At 43.5% G+C, this 19,032-nt stretch overlaps 1 protein-coding gene across 2 annotated transcripts in view; it reads right to left on the reverse strand.

The window, feature by feature from the left end:
• The window catches only part of CDH4 (cadherin 4), a 416,541-nt gene that overhangs the window by 33,419 nt on the left and 364,090 nt on the right, over positions 1-19,032 (reverse strand). For both annotated transcript variants that reach the window (XM_063172552.1, XM_063172553.1), the window contains exon 8: positions 9,134-9,271. In XM_063172552.1, the coding sequence (XP_063028622.1) occupies positions 9,134-9,271 (138 nt within the window). The remainder of the gene's footprint in view (positions 1-9,133; positions 9,272-19,032) is intronic.

Genomic DNA, 19,032 nt, shown 5'->3' on the forward strand with positions numbered 1-19,032 from the left:
AATCAGTGTCACATCCATGCATGGCTGGGCATCTCTGGGTGCTGGGGATGGATGTGCCACTCACCCTGTGAGTGACTGCACAGGCAGGGGGTTCCAGGTGGAGCCCATGCAGGGATGCCCAGCACATGGAATCTGCTGCTGCTCCTGCCTCTGCCTCCCGTGAGGAGCTGCAGCTGACTGAGACTGCACTCTCCAGCATGGAGAGGAGCTTGTCTTATTCTTGATTTTACACCAAGTACTACATGTGTCCAATCTGAGAGAGACCAATGGAGTATTTTTTAATATCTACCCCCACATTTTTTTTTTCATGACAGAAAAATTGAAATTTGTAATGGAACTATCGTTCCTGTTTTTTTTTTTTTTTTTTTTTTTTTTTTTTTTTTTTTTTAATCACTGGTCTTTGGCAATTTTAAACTCTGAGGTCTGAAAAATTCATTACCACTAACTTCCATCAAGGGTGTTCCTGAAACCAAAATTACTTAATCAACTCAATTTAGCTTCTTGTGTAGACCTAATTCAGAAAAACTTTATCTTCTTGAATTGTTATTGCAATTAATTTCCCCCCCCCCTTTTTTTTTTCTGCAGCAGACGACATTTCAGTAATTAGATATTCTATAAAAATGAGTTATTCATTCAGAAGAGCTTCACTTTTATATTTGATTAATCACATTACCACTGAGGTCTGGGTTTTGTCTCCAAGGAAAGTTTAATGACCTCATTTTAATCCTTCTTTTAACCACCAGGCAGGTATCAATGAGAAGAAATAAAATTATCTTCTTTTTTCTTTTTCTCTGCCTTATTTCACAATCTCAAGATTACATTTGATGCTTTTTCTGTGTGACTGACCCATTTAGAAGGAAGAATCTAGCTGATTCCAATTAGGTTCAGGGCAGAATCAGGCTAAACAGAGCCTTGAACTGTGCCTTAATAACTAATGGTCAGTGTAATAGAGAGGAACCAGAACTGCTTCACCACGTGGCAGCCAGTTTAAAGCTCTGTACATGATTAATTTAGTGATAATTTGAAAATGAATGTACTGAAAGGAAATACACAAAACAAAAGGCACTGTAAATTTAGGTTTTGATTAATGGGGTCTATTAGGAAGAGACTTCTATCAAGAAGATGACTTTTTTTTTTTTTTTTTAATCAATGCATATATACCCACACGATGTAATGGAATAATTCATATAAACCACAATTTCTCTGTGAGTAGAGACTTGGAGATGTTTGGTGACTGTTTCCCTGGCATCAGCATCTATCTGTGCTTTGGATCCAGCAATATGCACATCTATATTTGGTATTTATATATATACATCTCTGTATCTCTATCTGTTTGGCAGTCTCAAAGGTATCTCATCCTTTCTGTCTTGTGCTACACTGGTGTAAAGGCTTAACAGACATCACGGAACAGGCTGATGCTTTTTTCATTAAGACATGAGGAATTATTGTTTTCTCATAAAGCGAGAAATAGCTTTCATTTTAGATGAAAGAGGTGACGAAATAAAGAACAAAACTTGAGCATCCACAAGAGAGCAGGAGGTGTTTCCTGTGTTGCCTGGCCCGGCACTGGAAGGGGCTCCAGGCACTCAGAGATGCTGTGCTGGGAAAGCCCCAGTGCTCCCAGGGAATCTGCACTGGGAGTGGGGATCCCCCCCGTCTCTCACAGAATTAAACCGTGTGAGCATCCCACATCCTCAGCTCCACTGGGCAGGCTCTGCACTGAGCTGGGCATCCATCTCCAAAGGCACATCCAGGTGTAAATAATTCCCTCATCATGGTTAACCTGTGTGTCTACAGCAAAGCCCTGCAATAATTACTGTGGTGAGTTCAGCACAAGGCTGTAACAGGATGGGAAGAATGAATATTGTTTCTCCTTGCGCTCTGTTTGTTATTGTTACCTCCCAACCTAACATTCTTAATCTAAATTCATTGTTCATCGCAAAGGTTGTCACCGGGACATGCAACGAAAGGCAGAAAGCCCATTTCAATTTATAAGCACTGGGGTCTTATTTAGGAAAACTAGACTGATTTGTGGTTTTTAAGACTTCACTGACTGTATATTTAATGGAAATGCACACAGAATTAGGTAGATGCTCACATACCCAAATGCTACTGGGCATATCTGATTCACTTGAATATAATAATTTATTTCAGTTAGGGGCTGACAGCTCTGTAACAGCCCAGGCTTTGCTGGGTACTTTGGCTGAGCCTCGTTTTACCTGGAAAATTGCAAGTGAACACAGTCACTGGGGAATTTCCATGAAAGCATAATTGATTTTTAACAATAAAGCCTGTCTGCAGGACTGTACAGAACTCAGGGTTTGTCTTCAGCTGTAAAACAGCACAGTCCTGCACATTCCCTCACCACAGCACTGCTCCTTCCCCTTGCCAGCTCTGACCTGTGCCATCTACTTCAGTTCCTGTGCGACAACTGCCTCTAAATTATGCCACAGGCACAGTTTTGATGATTTAAAAACGCTGTGTGATCCGGGCTAATCTACATCCAAATGTCACTGCAGGCTTCCTGAAGGGCACAGGTGTAGTGACAGGGACAGAGAGACCTGCAAGGACAGCTACACATGCACCCTCAGTCTGTACACTGGCAGGTCATGTACACAGGGCTCAGGATTTAAGCCCTTAATCTTTTCCAAGGTCTAGGAACAGGGAGGAGGCAGATGGACGCGTGCCAAGGGCCTGGGAGATAGCAAGCTACCCACTGTCGCCAGTTTTTCTTGGATCAGCCAGTTAAGATCTCTCTTTTTAGGAAGCCCTCAAAGGGATCTTGGTCCAATTTTCTGTCTGTAGGAAATCCCAGTGACATCCCACTCCTGCTGGGCTCTCCCTCCACAGTGTAAGAGGAATTTGTAAAACATGAGCATGCATGCAAAAGGGATTTCTCAGAACACTCCCATGTTCCAAATGCCTCTGGGTACATCTGCCTGTAAATGTGTTTAGGAAAACCCCAAGGCAGCCTGACGTGGATGCAGATTTTGGTTTCCTACGACCATTAAATATCATTTCTCCAAAGCAGACCTATTTGCATCTTTGCATCCCAGCCACTTGGAAGTCACAATCTCTCAGCCTGAAGGAAGAGCTGAGGTTTTTTTCCCTGCTTCTTTGCTATTTTGAAGCTCACCGTTGCAAATGGAGCTCAGCAGGATCTGACTGAGGGGGCTGGAGCCCAGGCAAAGCATTCACCCCACTTGCAAAAAAGTCACATTTTTACAGTTCACATCAGCTATTTCTGTGCAGTGCTGCTCTTGCATAGGTTGATGCACAGCTATTTTCTCTCCTCAAACAAACAATGAATGTGAGAACAAACACATTCAGAACGGGGAATACAATTTTAGGTTATGCTTGTTTGCTTTGTTTCCACAATTTTGGCGAGTTCACAGAGCAGGAGGCTAAGTGAGAGCTACACCATGGCTGTGAAAAAGGAAATACTAATGCCCTTGTTCAAGGCACTGAAACTGGATTACTATATCCAAACTGGGTCAGAAGAATGAGAACTGAGCAGAGCATGGAGCACAGCAGGGTTAGCAAGATAACCAGGGAAGGGAAGCTGTAAAGCAGAAGGGGTTGGAGGATCTTGGCTTGTTTTGCTTCATGGAATGAAGAACAAATGTACACTGGTAAATCACAGGGGAGAGAAAATGGGAAGGAAACATGAGAATGGGAGAAGGAAGAACTATTTCTGGTGAAGGCAATGTCAGCAGGGCAGCGATGCTCCAAGAGCATCTTCACTCTCAAATTCCAAAGCTCTTCACAGAATGGGCTCATTAACATCTCCTACAGCACTGGAGGAACCAGGACACCTGCACAGAGAAAGGTCAGACATTTTTGGCAGTGTGGTGCCAGAACCAAGGAGCCCTTTTAACTTGGGTCTGTCTCTGTGTTCCTTTGTGCAGGGAGCACTGAGCTGTTCCCTGCAGCTTCCAGCCCTGCCTGACCCAGCCCAGCACGAGCCCGGCTCACTCAGCCTCGCTGGCAGCCAGGGCTGAGCCTGCTCTGACAATATTCATTAAATAGCCAGGTAGAAACTGGCAAGAACTGCTTTTCCCAATGTGCTTACAACAAGGACTTGCTCCTTCACTGATCATCCAAGTCCGTGTTGTAACCACATTAACCTTACCCAGAAACAGCCCCAGCACAGCCTCTCTGAATCCAGGCTACTCCTCACCAGCAATTCTGCTTTGAGTTCAGCCAGCCCTTGGCCAGGCAGCCTTTCCCAGGCCAGCAAAGCCCAGCACTGCCCTGAGAGCTGGGAAGCACCCACACATCTCCGACAGTCCAGTCCTGAACCTTTGGGGCTGCTCCTAACTCAGTGTCAGGAGGAGCCAGCGAGGCAGGGCAGGGGATGCTGTCCCAGAGCTGCCTCTTTAAAACAGACTCCACTGGGTTCAGCTTTGCAGGAGGAGATTCTCAGAGCACTGACAAAGGGCAAATTTTAAAGTAGCTTAAAATAAGACCTCCTAAGGCTCAGGAGATTAAAGAACTTTTGAATAGCCCAGTTTCTTTCTTCCCTTTCTTTCCCTCCAATTTTTTTTTTTTTTTTTTGATTGCCAGGCAGGTTTTCCCAAGAATTCACAAACTCAAGTAATCATGAGCGCTTTAGCCCAGTGAAATAATATTTTCCTTACATGGGCTACTATAAAAACAAGTTCTGCACAGTAGGCAAATTTAAAATAACTTTTAATTAACATTTCAGACACAGAAGTCTGATCATGCAAATTCATCTGCGTCTCCTCTCTGTGCCTGATTGTTCCTGATTGAATATGATAAAAATAGACTTTGAATGAGTCAAGTGTGGGCATGGATTTCTTTCACTTCTCCTCCCCTCTGATTATGCATTTTCTTAGATAAAGTGGAAATCCCTGAATGGCTATTAACAGTACCATGGGTCAGACTGGAAAGGGCATCCTGCCTGAGAGGAGTTAAAGATTTCACTGGAATTAAAGGTGCTCCTCCTGTGAGCAAGAAAGATGCTTGAATCTTACATAAACCTCACCTGAGACTATCCAGCATTGTTCTATCTCAGCTGACTTTTAATCTCTGAAATACCAGCTCTAATTTCACTGCATCCCCTGTATCTGAGGTGAGCATCTGACCAGAGGCTATGGATCCACATTAATATAGAAAACCCACAACTCACTTGCACACAGGAGATAAATATTTGAAGGGAGACTGAGGAATTTCCCCATAATTAAGACATATCAGAGGACATGACCCTGTTATAATTAACAAGGACTCTGGATAATGGAGGGCACAGTGATACCTTCATCTTGTAACAGTAAGAGAGCCAGTAACAATTCCTACAAAGCCTTTGTAACACAGTCCAGTTAAAGTGTCAATATTTTACAACAGCTGGTGACTTGGCAGGTGCAAAATCCACCAAAACCTCCACAGAAATGAATCAGTCACAGAAAACTTGGGCATGGGGGGTTATAATACCTTTTCCTATAGCATCTGACCCAGAGCCTTTGGGCATGGGCTGGTTGGGCACTTTGAGGAGTCAGTGCTACCTCTCCTCTTTAGCAGAGGGAAGAGTTGCCTCCCTTCATTTATTTCTGCAAGCAGCAATGTCACACGAAGAACACAACACTGTGGACAGGCTGAAGTCCCTTAGATAGCCAGAAGAGCATTCCCTGGGTCACAGCCCTGCCTTAAACCATTTAAAAATTTAAAAATGGCCTGTGACGCTTATAGTGTTTCAGGGGATGCTCCACTCCTGTGGTGTCTCTCAGGAGACACGTCCCCACTGCTGGCTGCTCTCTGATGCTTCTCAGCACAGGCACAGGTAGCACTGCAGATCAAAAACAACATTCACCGTCACAAAAAGGAGCTGGACAGGACCAGAGCAGGCACCTGGCCCTCACTGTGCCCAGTGCCTTGCAGCTTGCTGCAGGTAATCCTCAGGACTGTCAGGACTGGCCATGCTGATGGAGAGTTAACAGCAGACTTGAGCTCCAAATTGTTTCATCCAGAGACTCTGATTTCCTTCCTCCCATATAATTTCAGAACCCTTTGTTTGAGAAGGTGGAGCTCCTTCTTCCCCTGCCTTTCAGGTGATGGACCAAAGGACCTGAAACCTACTGACATCAGTTTTCACGGAAGCACCCAGAAATTCTGGAGTTTCACTTTACAAAATCTTCATTCTGTACCTTTAAGGATCTTCTCTGTAATTTTATTGCTCTTTCACCACCTCTCATCCAGCAGTACACTTTGACGCCAGCCCAGCTGGTATTTTGGATGTCCATTCAGCACCACACCTCTGCTGGCTGCGCCACTCTGGCACTGCTGTGCCTGAACCTGCACGTGGTCCCTGCTCTCAGCCCCTTCCCCTGCCCTGGGCCTGGCTGCAGACGTGCCCTGGCTCCCTTGACCATCACAGGGGATGCCTTCCTCTCCCCCATCCTGTTGTTAGATTTTACACAGCAACATTAATTCCTGCTGCTGAATACACGAGCTGTGACACCAGCGTGGTGCAGTGTCCTCCTGAGCTACATTCCCATCCAGAAACGATTAAGTCTGAAACCACCCTGGCTGAATGACAGGTAATTTAAGAGCTCCATAGGGTGGGCCTCTGTATCTGTCTGGGATGAATACAGCTCCTGAGCACCTCTCATCTGGCTGCTTGCCAAGAGCAAGCCACAGCTTCAGTTGTTCAGTCTATTTTTGTTTTTACAGCAGCATCTCAATACAACTATTTAAAATAAAAAATATACAATATCTCTCCAAACAGTCCGCAGACTTAAAAGAGACCATGGGCTTTCTCACTCTCTGAGGAGCTATAGATCTGCTGGAAAGTGATTTTTGCTATTTTTTTTAGAGGTGTTAAAATGCAGATCAGACTATTTGAGGACAGCGAGGAGATTCAGCTCAGGCTTAAAGAAACTCAACAGCCTGATGCTGTTCCCTCTGCCAGTAAGAGAAAAAACATATTATACTTTCATACTCACATGAAATTCAGCCTGGCTATACCCAGGAGTATATCAAAGATATTTGTTTCCATAGAATCACAAAGTATTATTGTAAAACACCCTTGGTTTTCAACTCTTTACAGAGAAGTCCCATGTGCCACTGTGTAAAGCCCTTTGGCCCTTGCAAAACTCTTTCTTCAGTGATTGAAATTAGAGAAATAATGGTACACATCAACTCTGCTTAGAGGAAGAGTAGCATTTTCTAATCCATTTAACACAATTCTGTGGGTAATTCTCTTGATGGCTTTTACTCCTTCCAGGTTTAATACACACTGAGACATTAAATACTCAGAATTCACCTGAAAGAAAATTTCCATTATCCCACCTTCCATCAGCTCTGAGAAGTGCCATTAAAACACAGCACATCTGGAGGGGATGCTGCCCTGCAGAAGGCAGGGAGAACATTGCAAGGAGCCCTGACCCAGCTCACCCTGCTCCCCAAAACCTCACCCCACAACCTGCACTGGAGACGGACCCACGACCTGGGGCATGGGAACAACCTGTGCTGAAGTGACATGGCCACTAGATGTCATTCCTTTTTCACTCAAAGGGAGGGCAGAGAAGCATTTTCCTGGCAGAATAAAGTCCCCACACACACCAGGGAGCTGGGGCAGTGCTGTGGGGCAAGGTCCTGCAGCCCCACAGACACAGATCTCATTCCAGAGAGAAGAATTCTGTCCCGGCAGGAGAAAGGACCACACAGCCCAAGACCTGTGCTGTGTTTTTATGGTTCTTCATAACTGCACCATACTGAGGGAGATGTTTAACCACAATTTTACAGCAGAAAGATTGGAGTATCCATGATGGACACACAGCACAGATGTGCTGATCCATCCACTGCAGCAGCAGCACAGCCTGGGGATTGATGCCCAGACCTGAAAACATGTTGGGGTGCCCACTTTGCTGAGACTCAGGAAGAATTTAGTGCATTTTTTCTTCTTAGAACCCATGTTCAAGCCACTATGTGAGAAAATGCTGTCTGGGAGCTGAGCATGTCACAGCCCCAAACTCAGCTCCCCATGGAGATGGGAAGGACCCAGAGTCCAGAGCTGACATGAATCCAGCTTGGGTCCACAGGGGCATAAATTGGGCTCTGCATGACTTCCTGGAGTTCTGTGACATGCCTGCAGTTTGTAAGAGTATAACTAAGGGGAAACTTTGGTCCTATGCTAATAAATATTTAGAGACCCTTTAGGACGGAATGAAAATTCACAATTATATAAATAATAAAAACATTCCTCCAAGGGTGTTCAGTGACTTGAGCACTAAGAAGTTAGAGCACCTGTATTTGAAAGGATTTGATGCCTATTTAAGATACATCACTTACTGCTCCTTGTTGACCCTCATATGAATACAGACAGGGGGTGCATAAGCATTTCTCATTTATTAGCATATAGACCTCTGCACTGCTCTGTGATTTCTAAATTTACCATGCACATTTCAGATGTTCTACATCTATGGATTATGAAGGCTGGAATGAACCAGACCACATCATTTCACCTTCCAAATCTTCATTTTTACCTTAACCAGCTCTAAAAATCTGTCATTTGCAACATCTGTTTTTTTTCCCTTGCCCTCCAGGAATACCTTGGAACACAAGAGAACAGAACAGAAGACTGTGCTAATAAAACAGAAGAAAAATCTTTAACTGATTAAAACCAGATGTACTGAAGAATGTCTACACATTTACTGCCAGCACTCACAAATACATCTGTTAGAGCTATCAGTGAAATACAAATTTTACCAGCTACCTGCTACCATTTACAGCACTTACAGCCCTCTTGAAATCATATCCAAGCCATAAACCCCAAATATCTCTCAGTGCTCAGGATTTCACTCAGAAGTATTAATAACTCTGATATGTCTACAGCCAATTGCTATGAAACAACTGCATCCTCTTTGGTGCAATCAGACATGGGCTGTTTGCCACATTATTTCTGCTCCTTCATTGCCTTGGCCAAATCAGTCACCAAACAATTTTGCTGGTTCATGAATCAGTCTTTTCCTTTTTCCCTTTTCTCCCCTGAAAGTGTTTATTCCACAGTTATCCATCAGAGTACCTCCTATCTGCCCAAGCAGCTTGGAGAGACAGCAGACACCGACACCCATGAGCCAAAAGCAGAGTGTGCATGCATCACCCTGTGGGTACTCACAGTGCTGGTGGTGAATTCAGGGGGGTTGTCATTCACATCTGTCACTGTAATGATGGCTGTGGCCGTGTTTGAGAGACCATAGTTCAGATTTCCTTCCATATCTGTGGCTTGAACAATCACTATGTACTGCTGAACTTTCTGGAAAAAAAGAAAAGAAGAAAAGATGAGACACAAAAACACACCCTGTAAAACACCTTTGTTTATCTTCCATATACAAGTGTGATCTTTAAGCAGACTAAGAAGTTAATTAGATTAAAATATTAGTAAAAAATTAAATTAATTTTTCTGCATCATTTCTGAAGTGATTTTTGCATAGATATGTGGACATCACCTGCCTCATGGGAAAATAAAAGTCTTATGGGCAAAATTCTCTGGTTGAAGCTGACATTTTTATTAACTTTTAAGTATTTTCTGCAACATTAGCTTCTGTCTTCTGAAAACCAGTAAAAGTTTTGTTCATGTGTTTTCACTGAAAACACTGCTAAGAACATTATACCCCCAAAATTGACATCAACATTGCCTGGCGGCCTTCCAGCTCGTTCTGCTCACACAGTTTGATGCCCAAAAAGCATTAAAATGCTCTTCGTGTTTCAATCCTTACCACAATCCTGGTAAATAAGGAGAATTTAAGTCCAGTATGGAAGAAAAAAATAATTCAGCGCAATAAACAGCAGTTCAGCAGAACTAATTTAAATTCCTGAGCACCCCCTACCACACAGCTCTCAAAGGAAAAAACCTCACAGAGCCAGCCACAAAAATCACACAGGGAAGTTCTAAAGGATGCTGTAAGTCAATGCAAGTGGAAAATAAAACTGAATAAAAGAGGAGAGGCCATCTGATGTTGCATGTGTACACATCTTCCTGGGGTATCTTAGGAGTATCTGCCTGCATCAAGAGAACTCTCCTGATCTTCACAACTGGCCTCAACAATAAATTTCCATTTAGACCTGCAGAATTTACTATTGATTCCTGTCATGCTCACAGAGCACTTTAGAGGCAGATGGGAAAGCAAAGCTCCTCTCCTGGAAAGGGGGCAAAGGGAGGCAGGAGAGCCAGGGAAGGATCCAGGCAAAAGCTCAACACAACCCTGCTCCTGAAGGTGGCACATCAGAGAGCCCCAAAGGGGTGTGAACCAAGGGGAGGCAGAATTTTATGCAGGAAAAGCTTTTTTGTGAAGTCAGGTGGAGGGACTTTGGTGCAAGGAAAGATCAACTACCCCCAGAACACAGCTCAGGTACCAGGGCTGCTCCTCCAAGGTGCCAGTGCCACAAGTGTGTGTAAAATGTCAAAGGTCCTCTGAAGTTTCAAAGGGCAAGAATTAGGTCAATTAGGGCTCTTTATTCCCATATAAACATCCTTGAAGTGCTGTAACTGGCTCAGTTCTTTAATTCTTCTGAGTTGCCAGAATAAGAGATCTGCATTTTAGCTTTATCTTGATTCCAGGGCTTTTAATTGACCTGCTAAATTGACAAGACATCACACTTAGGGATCCATCAGCACCTTGCAACTGGAATATATTATGGAAATGCACTTTCATTATCTCTTCCTATCTTGTATAATAAAACATGAGGGAGAAACTATTGTTAGCCCTTGTTTTGGGCTCATGCAAGAAGGTTCTGTTCATTACTCCATTTGTAAAGCACTGCACAAGGCTGAAATGTCCTTATTAGTGAATGTAATTTCTATTTCATATCCAGCTTTTCCTTCCTTATTCTCTGTTATGGACTACCTGGGAAGCTGATGGAAGTATTTCCTAGCAGGCCAAACGCTCTGGTTTAAATAACAGAAGGTTTAAATCATAGAAGTGGGGAGGAGACTTATAAAAGTAGAAGCAATGAAATTTCACATAAATGAGAAAAACACATCTGTGTGCGTGTACTCACAGATTTACAACAGAATTGTTTTCTTTAACAAAGCACTGTTCACTGAGCTCTGTAATGTTAATAAGAAAACCCCCACACAAATTCAGAGCACTAAATTAGAGAAGTTTAAAAGAAAGATGTTGATCAGATCATACAACACAAAAAAAAAAAAAGAGAAGGAAAATGGCCAGAATTTATTAGAGTGTGCAAATGTAGCAGGCACAAGGAGCTGGTGTGGAAGGAGGGAAAGAAGGGAGGGATGGCAAAGGAACACAGCACTTGTGCAGCAAGAGCAGGCAGTGCAAGCCTGGTGAGAAAATGTGGGAATTACAGCAGATCCCAAAGGATGGAGTGATCAGGCAGGACCATGATGGGAATGCACACGTTGGGGAGCTGCTGGATCTCAGGATGGCACTGGGTACACATCAGAAATGAGCTGCTGGGGGAACCCCAGAGACACCCCCAAAGCTGCACTGATTTCCATCAACTGAACACAAAATTATTGTGTTTAGAGCAAAAGTGGATTTTGCCGTGGAGAATGGTGTGGGGAAATGGTGTACAGAACACAGACATAGGAAATCAGAGAAATATCTAGGTTAGAAAAGACCTTCAAGATCAAGTCCAGCCATAAAGCCAAGTACCCCCAAATGGAAATAGTCTGAGGCCTCATCTGCCAAACCTTCAGGATGGCTTCCATCCACATCCAGCTCCATCCCAAAGGCTCCAGCACTGTGCGCATATAGGGGTGCTCCTTTCAAGTGCCCAGTTTTAGTTTATAACTAATTCAATCTCCAGTGAGATTGGTCCCAGCAGATAACAAATTACTGATTTTTTGTTTTTCTCTAGCTAATCTTTTTGCTTTTGTGCATTAAGCTGATTTTATTGAACTATTCAATCAATTTCAATTTCAGCATGTCCTTCCAATTTGTCACATCATCTCCAGGGGCATCTCAGTTTGTTGTCCTAATAGTATTATTATTGTTACGACTATTAAAAAAAAAAGGCAGCCTCATGCCCCCAAGCATGAGAGACATTTTCTTGATGGCATTTTGATCATACAGAATAATTCTCCTCTTCTCTTTCTTTGCAAAAATGACATTTTAAATAGCACATGGCAGAAATTACAGCATAGAGGTAAAGCAAAATGGTTCTAACATTTACTGTATGTTTGCTCTGATGGTGATGCTGGGGAGCTCAGGAAATGAGCCTGTGGCCCAAGGGGGTCTAGACTAAAAACCCAGCCCCAGTGAAGCCTGTGGGAGCTCCTGTGGCAAGTGTTTCTAATAAATCTAACAGATCTTCATGCTACAGCAAAGCAAATGTGCTGCTTCCATTCCAGACAAGGGAAAAAACCTCATCTTGATAAGTGCAGCGTTTTTAGTCTGACCTAAAAACTAAGAAGGACTTTATAAGGAAAAAATGATGAAGGAAGGAATAATTAAAGGAAATGTGCCAGATCTAATCTATCTGCTCTTCTGTCAGTCATCTGACACAGTGCCCCAAAGAAACACATCAGCTAAATTCCAGAAGATGGGAATTAGTTGAAGGAATTTGTTAAGCTGGCTAATGGGAAATTAGTCAAGGGCTTGGTTAAAAAGGTGCCTTGTACAGGAGGAATGGCAGCTTGGAAGAAGGGCAACTGCATAATAGAAAAATGTGATTTAATAGCACAAAATACAGGAAAATGCAGCAAGGCACCCATAAAACAAAACTTTCCTGGAAGCTGTTGTATTGGACACGAGGAGGGATGGCTGTCCCCATGTCCCACCGGCTGCCAAGCAAGGGGCAAACACCCCGTGTGCAGCTCTGAGCAGGCAGGGCACAGCTGGCAATCCTGATGCTGTGCCAAGCCAGGGCTCCTGGGGATGCTGGGCACCAGCCAGGCCCTGTGCTCACTGCTGAGCCCCTGGATCCAACCAGGTGCTGGCACTGAAGAGCCCATCACAGGAGAAGAGCCTGGCTTGTTTAGTCTAGCAAAATGAAGGCTGATAGCAGATATGATTGCTGTCTATAAATAACATCAGGAGGATAAACACTGGGAAGGCAAAGAAGCAATTTAAACTAAAGGACAATGTTGACACAAGAACAAATGGGTATAAACTGGCCATGAATAAATTTAGGTTGGAAATTAGTAGGCCCTTTACCAATAAAGGAGTGAGATGCTGGAGCAATCTAACACAGGGGCTGGGGAGGAAAAACGTTCAAAAGAATATATTAAATTAGGGCTAAATCCTCTTGGTTTAGGTAGTAACTATGACAAATTGAGCTAAAGCAGAAGGCAGATCTCTTAACATTGTCTGTGTACAAACAACTTTGTAAAAAGGAAAAGAAAAAAAAACCCTTTCAGTCCAAATAGCACAGACTGTTCATGTGAAAAGGCTTAACACTGATGGTTATCACTGAACCAGCCCATTCCATTGGCACACACAAAGGACCAGGTGTCCCAGACAAAATTACAGCCATTGCAAGTGGCTCTCCCCATCGAGACAGAGGCTGGCATGGAAATGGCTCAAATCCCTGGCTGGGCTGAGCAGAGCCTTGCTGAGACAGGGTATAAACAAGAGTAAATCGTATTCAGGGACAGAGTAGAAAAGAACAAAGTATTTTAAAATGAAGCCCTAGTAATGGAGTGCTACCTGTGATCCCAATTTTCAAATGTGCACGCACGGTGTTTGAGAAATGTGGCTCTTGCCAGTTTACACAGGCAATTATTATACATCACACATGAGCTGGGGAACTGTGTACACCAAAGTCCAGAAATGCAGTAATTATGTGATTAAATTAATCTGCATTATGGACAAAGGGTTTGCAAAATTAGGAACTACATTTTCAAAGCCCTGTACAAATATTGTCCAATTAATTACTACTTCCTGAGAAATGTATGACTAGCTAATTTTAGCATCACGCCTGGTAAAGCAAATAAGGTTACCAGGATGTAGGATGTATTAGCAGGAATCCATTGGTGAAGGAGATAGGAAATCTAAATTCTATTTCTTCCCGTGGTTATCCTCACATCTCCTTTATATCTATGTTTTTTTCATCTCCCCTTAATTTTGCAACACCAATGAGATGAATACGAGATGTTCTTGTGATTTGTTTTCTAAATAATTTTTTTTGCATGCTACTGAAGACTTGATGTTCATGTTTTTGGGTATCAGAGATGGCAAACACATCATTAATAAATACTGCACCAGAACCAGGAAAGGCAATTTAAAAACAAATAAACAAACTCCCCCCAAACATTCACTTAACTCAAGCAAAAGTACTTTTTCCAAAAAGATCTAAATAGCCACCATTTATACAAAGCTCACAGGAAAACCTTTTAAAGCATCTATCCTTTAATACTCCCTACTTAGCCTTGGTTAAATAAGAACAGATTTCCAGCAGAAAGCTCTCTTCTGGAAGCTCTGGGAAGAAGGCAGCTTTCACAGGACACCCAGGGAAATCCAGCACTCCTGCAGCTCCCCCAGCCACGGTGGTGCTGGGTTAGGGTTAGGGTCAACTCTGTGCCAGAGTTGAGCAGAATCTTTGATAAACCTTGACTTTTCATTTCTCACATCCAGGACAGCATCACACTGTGGCTGCAGAGTCCTCAGCAGGCACCAAGCCCTGGGCCTGGAGATCCCAGTGCACAGGCTGCTGCCTGAGCTAAAATGATGCTCCATCACTGCCCTGCTGCACAGGACCAGCTCCCACCTGAGGTGCCCATGTTTCTGCTAAGACAGGCACAGAACAAGGCAGGAAATGCTATTTTTAAAACCAACTGGGGCACTTGCTCAGTGCTGCACAGCCAGACAGGGAAGCAAGCAGCCAGGGTTGTTTTCTCCATTTGGCTGGGGCTGTATTGGCTTTTCCTCCAGCCTGGCAAGGTGTTCCCTTCCACAAGCCCCTGGTGTTTGATTTTATGAGCTGCCTGCGCTGGCAGAGCCCCATCAGGGCTGGTGCTGGTCTGGCTCTGCCCAGCAAGGCAGAGTTTGCTCTGCTGGGAGCAGCCCTGTGCTCACCAGGCTGCCTTTCCTCCTAGCAGAGGTGGTGATGTGACACCTGGCCTGTGATGTGCTGGTCAGACCCTGTGTGCTCCTGTGACCCTCTGCCCAAACACCAGTCAACTCCTCTGTGCCAAGAACAGCCTCAGTCCAGCATCCACAGCAGTTTCATCCACACCTCCAGTCTGCAGGAACTGCTCCACTCTCAAAAACCATTTTGTCTAGTACAATTGAAGGTCCATAGCCCAGCTCAGGATTTTCACTTGGCACTGGAGCTACACTGACATCCACCTTTAATGGCTTTCTCCTGGCAGCCTCATTAACACCCAGCAATTAAACTACTTCTTAACACTTTCCCTCTCAGCACCTAAGACCCATAACCTGGGGGATCTCACACATTATACAACTTATCTTATTCTCTCTTAAGCTACTGCACTTTATGATAGCAAATTAATGTGTTACAATTTACACCTTTTAACCCATTTGGAACCACCACACACACCATTAACTTTTCCAGCTTCTCCCAGGGTGGGTGTTGAATCTCCCACTTAAGTGTAAATGGAACCTGCTCCAGCTTTTAGCAGCTCTTTCCTCTTTTGTGTGGCAGCTTCTGAAAGCAAAACAGCCTCTGGTGGTGGGTACAACACCCAGCACTGGCAAGCTGAGCTTTCCTATGAAAGCAGGAGGAAGTGCTTTAAAAGTTAACTGAAAGAAAGTGAATATGATCTTTTTTATCACACAGAGGTTACAACATCAAAGAATGCCAGAAAGCCTTTCAGGAGTCTACTCTGTTTGGCCTTTTAGTAGCATGAGACCAAACAGTTCAGTGGCTGCTGCCTTTAGTTGTGTCATCCAGGCAGGAAAAGTGCTGAAGTGGAAACTGCTCCTGCACTGGGTACAGAGCAGACCCCAGCAGGCTCCCAAAGAGCCTTCCAGCATCCTGGCCACCCCTCCCTGGAGCCTCCCAGACACAAGGAAGGTCTGTGAACCAAACAGAATTGCTCATGCACCTCATCTCATGGTGAGCGCCAGGACGCTGCTGAGCTGCTCCAGGAGCTCAGCTCAGCTCCAGGAGGGATCTGCCAGTTGTCAGGGATACACAGGGATGCTCAGAAATAGGAACTCCAAGCATTAAACAGCCCTGAGACTGAACCAGGAGAGAAAATAAGGAAAAAAAAAAGAAACAAACCCAACCCACAGCAGACAAATAACTGGAAATGGTAAGACAGACTGGGGATCCTGATGGATCATTTTCATGATTCTCCTAACAATGCCTGGTGCCAGCAATACTGTGCATAGGAAGGGCTGCATTAAAGTGGAACAGAGGTCCTTTAAGTGCAATATGCTGCCACCACATTCATCTGAGATAGATACTTCTTTCTCTTTTTTTGGAGTTTTACCCCAAAGGGATTAGACACTGAGCCTGGGCTATCAAGGTTTTTGAAACAACACCCAAGCTTCAGTGAAAAATGTGGGATTTCAATGCAGCAACTTCTGCCCAAAGAAAGGGGAATGCAGGAGAATATATCCACCAAAACAGCGCAGTGACACAAACACACCTTGCAGAGGGTTTGCCAGGCTCTGAGCCCAGCTGGCCAGCACTGGTGGCAGCAGCACATTCAGAACTGTGCTGTGTCCAAGGCTAACAGCACAGCAGGGTTTGTTATTAACCCCACACTTGTTCTAGACTTGTACATTTCCACTTGCAGAGGGTGGGCAACAGGACCACAACATTTCTTGTCTGATATTTGAGCACACGCATTTCTCAAAACTTGAGTGAAGTGACTCAGGTGCCATGAGCTGACTTCAGAAATATTATCAGAATTATTATCAAAATTATTGTCAGAAACCCCATTGTTACAGTATCTCTGTCCTTGGATAGCATCAACTTTTCTGTTTAGAAAGACTAAATGACTAAACTGACTAAACATCAGTTAATGAGCTTCTCATGGTTATCCCATTTACACCAACATTGGAATCACAGCATCACTAGGAATGGGCATCTCTCTCTTCAGTGATCCAAACTCCAGATCAGCTGTAAGTCCACAAGGAGGAAGGAGAGAAATAAGAAAACTGAATTACCTACTTCTGACAGTCATACAAAGGGATAGCAATGAGCTGGCATGAGCTACTGATAAATTTCACTAAAAAAAAGAGATGTGATTAATATCTTGGATAATGTATTTCAATTCTGACTGCAGCCACTGTGCCAAAACAGAGGAGGGTTGTGATTAAGGCTGTAGGCTGCAGCTTGGAAGATCTGAATTTCTTTAGCATTTTCCCAAACCCTCCCCAAGTGACCTTTAGCAGGTCATTTAATTTTTCTGTGCATCAAAGAAATTGAAAATAACACTTGGAAATGAAATTAAAACTCTTTTTTATCTAACAGTGATACCACGAGAAGAGAAATCCATTTGTTGGCTGGAGCACTGGGCCACTGGGATGAGGGAGGCTGCAGGACAGAGCTGTGTGTCCATCTGCATCCCCAGGAACAGGAACCAGCCCCAAGCCAACTCCCACCAACACTTTCCAGCCTTTATGCCCCACAGATCCCAGGTCATCTCACAAAGAGCGCTTAAAAGGAGACCTCAGGAATAATATGCCTTCTAACTTTTGGCTGAGGCAATTTCTGTAAAACCATGAAAATTACGTTTGGCTTTTCCTGAGCAGGGAGAGACGAGCAATAGTTCAAAGTCTGGGTGGTCACACAGCACCTGGTGCTGCACAGAGGTGCCCTTTGGTAAATACGCCAGCAGTAAATTGATGCTGCTTCCAGGTGGTTTCTGCCACTTACTGACAAAAGCAGTGAGTGCTGAGACAGAAAAAACTCAAAATCTCAAGGCAGAGAAGGGAAAGTAAACAACAATCTCAGAAACATTTATTTTTTAGGTAAAAAAACCAACCTTCTTTGGACTTGTGGAAAGCAAATTCCTCCTGCAGCGTGTAACTTCTTGGTGATTACCCAAAGGCCAGGCTTTAGGATAAAAAAATATCCTAGTTATGTCCATTGCACTCTTATAATCCACAAAACCTTTGCTGTCAAATGCTGCCAGAGCAATTTAATAAACAGGGAAAATGCCTTAATGTATTCTGAAACCTGCAAACCACCCATCATTAGCCCCACATGCTGTTTTCCTACTTTCTCTGCTTTAAGCCATTTAGCTGCTACAGCTGTTTTTCTTGTAAGTCTGGCTTCTGTTTTTATCAGCCTGATTTGTTTTCTGGTATATCACGCTTGATTAGAAAGAGGAAGAAAAACCTTTCACAATTCAGGTAAAACTGCCTTCTTCTTTAAGCTCTGTCAGGCTGGAAGCTTGAAAAAGATCATCAGGAGGATCAGTGTAGGTGAATAAATATTCATAATATTGCTCATTACTTATATTTGGTCTCATTTCTGCAGAAAGCCTGAAATTCCACACTCATGACACCACTGGTGCAGCCAGACCTTTTTATTCTGGGGAACATGAGGCGTTTTAAAAAATCTATCAGTGCAGCAACTAAAAAAAATAAAATCAATGCAATATATTCAAACCATTTTGTACAATCCTATATATATACACGTGGTATGAACAACACTAAAATCCTGGATTTTAAAATTACTGGCAGTCAGGAGCACAACACAAGTCTGGGGCATCTGTACTGTGTTGACTCCTTATGGTCTGGATAAAATAAACTCATTTGGTGTCATTCCTTATTCATTGCTGAGAATTATTTTAAGAAAATAGCTTGGCTAAGTCCCTGCTGGCTGCATATCATATGTGCCTTATGAATTGAAGGGAATGTCCAAACAGAGAAGGGCCAGGTTAGAGCCACAAAAGCAGCTGATTTAATTAAATTTGGCAGAAGGAAAGGTTAGTGGAAAACAGTCAAATAACAGAGAGGAGAGATTAATGTGAGATGCTCCCTATTGTATTTCTCTTAAGAGCTGTTTCACCCACCGTGGGCAGGGTCATGTTGTGCTGATCTGCTGAGGGAGAATGTGATTGACAACTTCTGGAAAAGAAATTCAGCTTGGTAGTGAAGTTGGAAATAGCAAAGGGGGCTTTTGTCA

Source organism: Melospiza melodia, chromosome 19 (genome assembly GCF_035770615.1).
Source record: "Melospiza melodia melodia isolate bMelMel2 chromosome 19, bMelMel2.pri, whole genome shotgun sequence".
NCBI lineage: Eukaryota > Metazoa > Chordata > Aves > Passeriformes > Passerellidae > Melospiza > Melospiza melodia.